The 9,724-nt window shown below is 32.4% G+C and overlaps 1 protein-coding gene across 1 annotated transcript; it reads left to right on the top strand.

Moving 5' to 3' along the window:
* The first annotated feature begins 6,484 nt into the window (after positions 1 to 6,484).
* Positions 6,485 to 9,359, top strand: LOC136275157 (uncharacterized). The gene is made up of 2 exons (XM_066083485.1): positions 6,485 to 6,556; positions 7,606 to 9,359. The coding sequence occupies exon 2, from the start codon at positions 7,613 to 7,615 to the stop codon at positions 9,275 to 9,277; it is 1,665 nt and encodes a 554-aa protein (XP_065939557.1). The 5' UTR covers positions 6,485 to 6,556; positions 7,606 to 7,612; the 3' UTR covers positions 9,278 to 9,359.
* The last annotated feature ends 365 nt before the right edge of the window (positions 9,360 to 9,724 follow it).

Below are 9,724 nucleotides of genomic sequence, written 5' to 3'. Positions count from 1 at the left end.
TCTATATGCATTTAGAAAATATTTCAAACTAAAAAGATACTAAGCATAAACATGAGTAAAAATTACCAATTTTTGAAACATAGATTTCGATTATAAATTTCAAGCAGTGCAATAGAAAAAAATCTAAAATACAAAAATCAGAGGACAACATTCAAAGTGTCAATTTTTAAGATTTCTAAGTTTGGATTATTTGCTACGGACCATTTCAGAGCCTTTGTCCGGAAACGAATGCCCCTAAAAATTTAAAAAAAGGGGAAATAACTCAAACCTGGAAGTTACGATTTTTCATCTTCTTATTTCTTAAAGACCAAATTAAATTTGGTTGAATTTGAATGATATTGGATGACAAACAAAAATGTTGTTAAGGTTTAAAGAATGTCTAGAAGAAAAATAACAATAATGAAGAATTACCATCATAATTAGTACAAGTGAATATACAGACTCATGCTGTATAAACAAAAATAATTGGCACATAAGAAATAAAAAGGAGAAATCTTAGACAACGAAATGTATACTACACGTATACTACACGTTGACCATGGTGTTCAGTCGGATGTAACAAAATCGAAGGGTATAAATGCCTGTAAAAACGTCTTATAAAAGAGACGTGCCAATTCGTTCAAATTAATTTTCTTTTTATATTTTTCTAGATGTAGTCGGGTTTTAAAATATGGCAGCCCCACTCAACCTACACCGGCAGCATCATTTCTCCGTTTCTGGTAAACAACTGATAATTTTTCATCTCTACATACTATTTATGATTAATGACCTTTCATTTTAGCCCAACATAGAAATCGACCCACCAAACGTCACCACACACATATAATCACATGCAAAAATACTTTTGTTAAAAATTATTCTGATTGCACACACAAGTACTCTGAAGTTGACATTAAAAAGATGCTTGAGTTTCTGATAGACAACATCTATGTAGTTTTTGGAAATCAAGTCTTCCAACAATCTGTTGGAATTCCTCTGGGTACCAATTGTGCCCCATTGTTGGCAGACCTATTTTTGTATTCTTGTGATGCCGAATTTATTCAAAAACTTGTACGTGAAAAAAATAAATCACTCGCTGTGGACTTCAATTCAACATTCAGGTATATCGATGACGTATTATCAATTAACAATTGCTATTTCCATACTAACGTCGACTCGATAGATCCCAGTGAACTTGATACCACAGAGTCTGCGTCATCTGTTTCATATTTGGATATTTTACAGGAAATGGACTATGATGGTAACGTAACAACAAAACTTAATGATAAACGTGATTACTTTAATTTTTCTATTGTCAACCTCCTTATTATGTAGCAATATAACTTCATCTGCATATTGTGTTTTTGTCTCTCAGTTAATTCCATACGCAAGGACATGCTCTTCGTATGAACAGTTTTTAAGGCGAGGCAAGCTACTGACAACAAGTTGATAAAACAGGACTATCAACAGTCTCGTTTGAAGTCCTATTTTTTTTTTTATTTATTTTTGTACGTTCTATGGGCGATACAACGACCTTATCAGCAAATACAATCTTCCACTTGGTCGCATGCTGACTGACGTTTTTCATACTAATTGTTAGACCATAATTAATCACCTAATTGTCTACGGACTTTTCCCGTTTTTTCCAATAACGACAAAGACCTTACGGCGGATGTGACCGGTCAGCAGAGGATGCTCACTCCTCCTAGGCACCTGATCCTACCTCTATCTTTTTGGAGGTCCGTGTTGCTCTGCTTTGAATTTGTATTTCGTTTTATGGATTTTTGAGATGGTTGACGATTTGTTATTGCCATTTGTTCATGCAATTGTTTAAAATGCATTTCATATATTGAGAATCATTTGAACATGCCCATCTATTCCCATATAAATAGTTCAGTTATTGTTGATCTAGCTTAGTCATATCATATATTATAATTGTATAATTGAGCAAAACATATTCAACACATATACATGCAATGTATATCATTGGCTTTTTTTTTTCCTAAGTTAATGTGTACACATCTGATTTGAAAACAGTCAATAAGTCTACATTTTGAGGCTGCGTATTTAGAATTATTGATCGATTACAAAATGTCTGATGTCAATATACAATTGGTCTTGTTTTGTCGAATAAAACAACTGTTTTTATGAGATTATATCACACAGCTGTTCAGCGTGCATATTTATTGGAATAATGATAGCGAGTTACCGTTTGAAATTTCATTATAAATCTAATTGCTAATGATGAATGTCTGGTAGTTTTATTTGGTGTGATGTTCTATATATTGCAAAACGATACGATAAACTTCGAAGATAATCAAAACACGAGTCGACTAGAAATACCACACGTGAACACCGAAAACATGATTGATTACGATCAGTATGGTATACGGCTAACGCACGTGAGAAGTTTTGCATAGCAACTTTGAAAAGAAAAAAATATGTGTCCAAAATCAGGCACGTAGCATCTGTTTTGAAAGTGGAGGAGGGGGGGGGGGGGGGGGAGGGGCAGACTCATCCAAAAAACTTGACAAGCTAAATAAATAAATGGGGTGAGCCCCCCCCCCCCTGATGTTACGTATGTCATATATCACCGTGACACAGGGTTTTATTTAAACAATAAAATGTATTCTTTAATGATTCATGCGGAATAGGAAGGTGGCAAAATGATCGCTACTCTCATAACCCGCATGAATATTCAAAGAAAGCACTTTATTGTTCATATTAACATCTTTCTTTAACTAATTCTAAAATAAATTGATCATAAAAAGTAAGTGGAATTCACTAAATTACGTTTAATGTACATTAGTACATAAACTAAGGAAACAGCCAAACCGTCTCCTATAAGATTTCGAGCTTGACATCATCATGATTATTTCGTGCAGTCCTTTGTTTTTGTTTTTTTAGGTCGCTGTAGGAATCGACAAATCGGCAAATAGAGCGCGTCGATTTCAGTCCTGTCAATTTCCTGTCAGTTTCAGACGCTGTAGATTTTGACCAATCGATTAGCAGGGCGTGTACATTTCAGTCTGGCTATTTCTATAGAGCTGTTAGTTTTACTAAAAGTTTCCGTAGGAAATAGAGGGAAAATACTCGGTAGATGTAAATATACTCTTATACATGTGTGCAAATGTAGAAAAGTTGAAGGCATGACCAGATGGCACCTGTATCAAGTATATGCTAATGACAGAAAATAAACTTTTCAACAATGTAAACATCATACATCAACACACATATTTTTCTAGACTTACTTGAATCTCTTTATTTAGTATATAATGCCATACAGCGTTATTTATGCTTGATAACATTTAAGTATGTTGGAGAGCAGAAACTAAAATTTCTGAAACAGTAAAATTTGCAGGAAATGATTAAAAAGATATTAAAACAAATAAATACTTGATCAAGTGTAATGTAATGCTCTTGTGTGATGAATCATGCATCATAATGACAAGGTATATGACCACTGACTCATTTTTGGGGGTTTGTTTCATGCAGCCCCCGGGCCCATATTTTGAGCAACCTTCTCTATTCTTAAATTTAACAAATCAAGCGAATTGACTCCTCCTACGACACATTTTCAAGTTGGGACAGTGTAAAAAATGAAGGTCGCATGGAATACCTCCCATAGTTATTGTGACGTATTTCCGAAATATTAGACATAAAATCAAGTGGGATTTATGATCTTTTTCAACGTTCTTACCAAACAGCGTAGTGCAATGGGTTTGAGCGTTAACCACGAATCTTTGAGTCATGAGTTCGAATCTTGCTGGGGAATGGATCTGTTGTATGATTAACAAATATGAGGAAGGGAATCTCAAAAATAAAAGTTGCTTTTAATAAATCACGTTTGTTTCAGTGTAGAAAAACTTTATTTTTGTTAGAATTAAACGGTTTATGTAACAGACGTGCGATTAAATTACAGTTTGAGACCAAATATGTAAGACTATATGCAGATAATAAGATAACGTTTTAAAATGACACTTATTCAAAATTTCAATTTTACTTATGTTAATTTTGTACAGGATATGTTTTTTTAACATGTGCATACAAATAGTGGAGTGACAAAGATAGAAAAAGTCCCTTATTTTTCGAGGTTAATGGACCGGCATACCTCACGGTTGGAACTTATTTCTATTGAAGATATCGATGTCTTCAAACATTTTTGTCCAGTCATACTGTTTCCTCAGGTCAAGTATTTTTTAAAATGTAAAAAACTGAAGATTTGAGCATTTTAAATGTTGTCTTTATTTTGTTGCCAACAATTCTTGTTCTACATAATTAAAAATCTTACATTAATAACACTTACATTGTGAACACAAGGAGGATTGTCTATGCGATAGTGTTACATGCCTTGTTAGCTACTATAATGATGAAAAAGATCGCACCCACAGATACTGGGGCAACTACAGTAAAACTTCATAAATGTTTATACAATATATATACATGTAGTTAAGTAAAGACAATCATATAAAAATATCATTAGGTTTGTTAATCGAGTCGCCGACATACTTGGTGATATGTCGTAATTTTCCTTACTTGCACACCCTCTTTGAACTGTTTTGTCCGATGAAATACTAAACAACTTCTACAATTACAATTCAATCAAATATATTATTCCTAAAATATGTTGTTATGGATACTGCACTACGCTAATTGTTCTTAAGTATGATAAAATATCTGAGAAAGGAAATCTCAGTTTCACAAGTTCTTAAAAAATCATGTTTGTTTTAGTGGAAAAACACCGTTTTGTACAAATTAAACTGTGTATATTACAGCCGTGCGATTAAATTTCAGTTTAAAACCTATTACATAGGACAATATGCCGATAAAATAATGTTTTAAAATGGCATTCTTAATTAGAAATATTGATTTTCTTATATTTGCTTAGTTTGTACTTATTTACCTGTGCACACAAATGTCTTTCGAAATTTTTAATTTTAACATAATAAAAAAATGCATTACCAAATTAGCTTTTACATTTCAATGTTACAAAAATTATAACATTTTTAGCATATTTCAAAATCACAGATTGCAGGGTTTCTATAATACATTGCATATTTAAAATTTGATTTTAATTTTTTTTAGTTGAATATTGTATCATTAGTGGATGGCTAGGTAGTTCGTTAACGATAAAGTTAAATCATTATCGGTCGGAAGTGTGACCACTAATGAAACTTTATATCATTAGTGGATATTTTATCATTAGAGGTTGCGACATACCTAAAATTTTATGTATGATTTGTATAGCTATACAATATTAGTTAGTAAAGAAAAAATCATTTATTTAATCATTTAAATTTGGGTAATTTCTTATATATTTTTTTATAGAGCTCTTCTTCTAAAGGAGGTCAATACAGTCCTAAAATGGCCAAGATCATCAGACCTTCTGAATATTGAAAATTGGTTTTTAATTTGCTCTGTAGTCTGCTATTTAATGAATAAGTATCCTATATTACTTAAATTGTACTTACTGTGCTCAGATTTTCGTTTTTCAGCGAGATTTGACAACCCTTTCATGAATCAACATATGTTTCTACATTAAGATTGACATATAAAAAGGTTTTTAACGTTTTTAACGTGTTTAAAACTGTCATGAAGTAATGAAGTAGAAAACCACCGACGGTCGAGTTCTGGAAAATGTCTGACTCGCCATGATGGCGATACGATCTTTAAGAATAATCGCCCACTGAAATAATTTCTCGCATTTATTTTTACCTTAGAGTTTTGTCAAATCTTGAAATATATGAAAATATCTGTGAGTTTTACAATATTTTAGAAGAGTTATAAATAAAAAAAGATAGATGTTGTTCAAATAAACGATGTGGCCAATGGGCCTCATTTTAAAGTTGGGACATGGGACGGGTATTAAGTATTAAATTGTTCATGAGGCTGATTGATATATATATATATATATATATATATATATATATATATATATATATATATATATATATATATATATATATATATATATATATATATATATATATATTGAAACACAATAAAATCCACAGTGGTCGGCGAGTTATAGATAAAAAGTAAAATAAGAAAACACGAAAAACGTTCAATATAGCTTAAGCGCTTTCATTTTAAAATCTTCAGAAGCTATATAATATATATTAATATATTTCTTGTTGCATCTTTTTTTTTTGTTACTAATTTGAAGCATATATATTGTCTAGTATCAATTTCAATATACATGTAATTAAGAATAAGGTATCAGCAGTTTTGACATGCTAGATTCTCTAAATGAGTTAACATGTCAATTATAAGTTACTTGGGACATTCCAGATATTCATAAGTTAGAAAATAGAAAAAACTTTCCTTTTTGGTAGTGACACCAGCAACTTTTATCATTCTAAGCATGAGCTGTTACACCGTAACCCCTGAGTTTGCCGATAATCGAGGACACTTAACCCCTAGAATTGTAAATTCGCGCAAGGGAAGTAGTAGTGTAACGCTTACGAACTCCTGAGAACGAGACACACGGGTAGTAACTCTATATATTTTGAAGCTATCATGTGACCACATTCCATGAAAGCCATGTAAGATTACAGGGCAGAAGAATAGTAAGACTGTATGTATCATTCATAACTGCGGTTAGATTTCTTTATTAAAACTATTGAATAAGATTAATTGTAAAGATAGATGTAAAATTGATATATTTTGATTACAATAGAAATGTAACTTTCAGTGAGACTTGATATAAAACTACTTTCACTTTTGAAATTAATAATGGATATCAACCTCTACCATAGGAAAGTAAGGGGCGGGGTAAAATTGGTTACATGCTGTCCATATTCATAAATTTAAAAAAAAATGTATGGACATTTTGAAAGGAATTGTAGATTTAGATCACATTATTATTAATTTTCAAAGATACTAGGCAAAATATATCTCGTGTGCATGCCATAAATCTCGTGCGCACTACTTTTTATTGAACTCAAGCACACGATATATTATGCGTGCACCACTTATTTTTTGGTGCGCACGCCGTAATATCATGCGCTATAAAATGAAGTTTAAAGAATAATTCCAGTTACTATCAAGGGGTTAAGTGTCCTCGATTATCGGCAAACTCAGGGTTACGGTGTAACAGCTCATGCTTAGAATGATAAAAGTTGCTGGTGTCACTACCAAAAAGGAATGCTTTTCTATTTTCTAACTTATGAATATCTGGAATGTCCCAAGTAACTTATAATTGACATGTTAACTCATTTAGAGAATCTAGCATGTCAAAACTGCTGATACCTTATTCTTAATTACATGTATATTGAAATTGATACTAGACAATATATATGCTTCAAATTAGTAACCAAAAAAAGATGCAACAAGAAATGTTTGTTTTTTTAGAAATGCAAATCCATAAAAGTCCTGTCTTGAAATATTATAAAGCCTCTTTGTCAGCACTTCTACACACTTTTTAGATAATTGACACAGAATAAGAGTCAAAAGAATGGGTAAAAAAATCACATTTAAAATATATTACGTGTACTGAAGATGATAAGATATGCACACAGGATAATATATCATGCACTGGAGAAAATATATCGTAAATATGCAATTTTGTAAATATAAAATTCTTCACAAAAATTTATATTGAATATTTGTTTTTTGTTTTTTTAGATAAACCATGGATCCTCATTCTAGTGCCCAGGATGTGCACCGGTGTGATCTTTGTGAGACCGCAATCGTACAGAGCTACTGTGACGTTTGTCATTTCAACCTATGTAAGCCTTGTATAGGAGAACACATCTCAGATGGATATCATAAACATGCAATTGTGCCTTTCGAAGAACGAAGATCAACTCCCATATATCCGAAATGTAAAACACATCCACACAAATATTGTGAATGTCAATGCAATGATTGTAACGACATTTTCATTTGTTCCTCCTGCATGGCATCTAATCAACACAAGGGACATAACTTTGTAGAAGTTACAGAAGTTTATATGATAAAAAAAGACATTATTAAAAAAGATGCAAAAGAGTATGAAACCTTAATTACTCCCAAATATAAAGAAATTGTTCTTGACCTAGAAAATCAGATTGCCAATCTCGACGGAGGATATGAGAAACTTACATTAGAATTATTTAAACAAGGAGAGCAATGGCATAGAGAAATTGACGTTGTTATCAACAGAATGAAGACTGAAATCAACGACATAAAAGTGAGACACGGAGACATATTAAACAAGCACTTGAACGAAATCAAGCAGATACAATTTCTTATGAAACGAGCATTATTGGAACTAAAAGAAATAGAAAAATCTACTGAAGTATCTCCAACTATTGAATACAACTCTAAGATTAGAGAGTTCTGCAAGTTTCCATCCAGAGTTAAAGTTTCGTTACCGACTTTTATCCCAAAACCAATAGCCAATGAAAATTTGTATAGTTTGTTTGGACAGATTACCCCATTAACTACCACTACAGAAGAAAATGACTTATCACTGAACCAAGAAAACACTTCAGTCAGAGAACTACTGAATGAACCGAAAGTTCTTGCCACAATACAGACTGGGTATAAAAATCTACGCAGTGTTACCTACTTAAACGAAAACAGAATATGGACTAGTGGACGAACCAACGAACTGAAATGTTTCAATATTTATGGTGCACTCCAAATGACAATCAAATCAAAATCAGGAGAACGGCCCTATGATATTGCTGTAGACGTTAATGGGGATCTTCTGTACTCTGATGGAACAGCAGGGACAGTAAATAAAGTGAACAATAAACAGACAGAAGTGCTGGTCAGATTACAGGGATGGACGCCTCGTGAGTTGTGTGTCACTTATACTGGTGATCTCCTGGTTACCATGTTCAGTAATGATAAAACTCAATCCAAAGTTGTCCGTTACTCGGGATCTACAGAGAAACAAACCATTCAATTTGATGATGAAGAAAAACCCTTGTACTCAGGAAACGATTATATTAAATACATCACTAAGAACTTGAACTATGACGTCTTGGTAGCTGACAGTGAGGCTGGTGCAGTGGTGGTGGTTAATATGGACGGGAAACTGAGATGGAGATACACTGGTCATCCCTCAGTTACCAAGAGTCAACCATTTAAGCCCCGTGGTATCACAACAGACAAACAGTGTCGCACTCTGACAGCTGACGGTGACAACCATTGTATCCACATTTTGGATCAGAATGGACAGTTTCTCCGTTACATTGATAACTGTGATTTCGTGAAACCTTATGGTATATATGCGGACAATAGTAACAATCTGTTCGTTTGCGAATATCTAAAAGGAAGTGTAAAGAAAATTAAATATTCCAAATAATCAATGACACTGACACATTATATAAATCAAACAAAATGTAAAAGAGTTAGTCAGACACATTTCTTTTAACATTGTACTATGGTTACATTTATTAGTGTTTTATTTATAATATTGCATGTATATAATTATTAATACATAAACATAGATTTTTTTCATTGACTTCAATGGATTCGATTTGGTACTGAAGAAAGCTATGGATGCTTTCTTGAAACTGAAAGTAATATTAATACTTAATATGTTTTGCAAGAATACATAAGAATAAATGTTTACTCATATTCACGTAATCTTCGATCCTAAAATCAAACATATCCCAGCATTACATGTAATGTTCCCATTTGTAATTCATTCACAAATAAGCATTGCTTCTGTCCCTACCAAGTGATTTTTTGTACTTTTTGACCCCTTGTTGTCTCATCCACTGCATAGTCTTTCCCATCGCAAAAAAAG

The sequence above is a fragment of the Magallana gigas genome, chromosome 4 (assembly GCF_963853765.1).
Source record: "Magallana gigas chromosome 4, xbMagGiga1.1, whole genome shotgun sequence".
In the NCBI taxonomy this organism is placed as follows: domain Eukaryota; kingdom Metazoa; phylum Mollusca; class Bivalvia; order Ostreida; family Ostreidae; genus Magallana; species Magallana gigas.
The sequence above is the reverse complement of the archived record's forward strand: the minus strand, read 5'-3'. Positions and strand labels throughout refer to the sequence as shown.

Coding starts and splice junctions, on each gene's coding strand:
- LOC136275157 (XM_066083485.1), top strand. CDS start 7,613: ATGGATCCTCATTCTAGTGCCCAGGATGTGCACCGGTGTGATCTTTGT.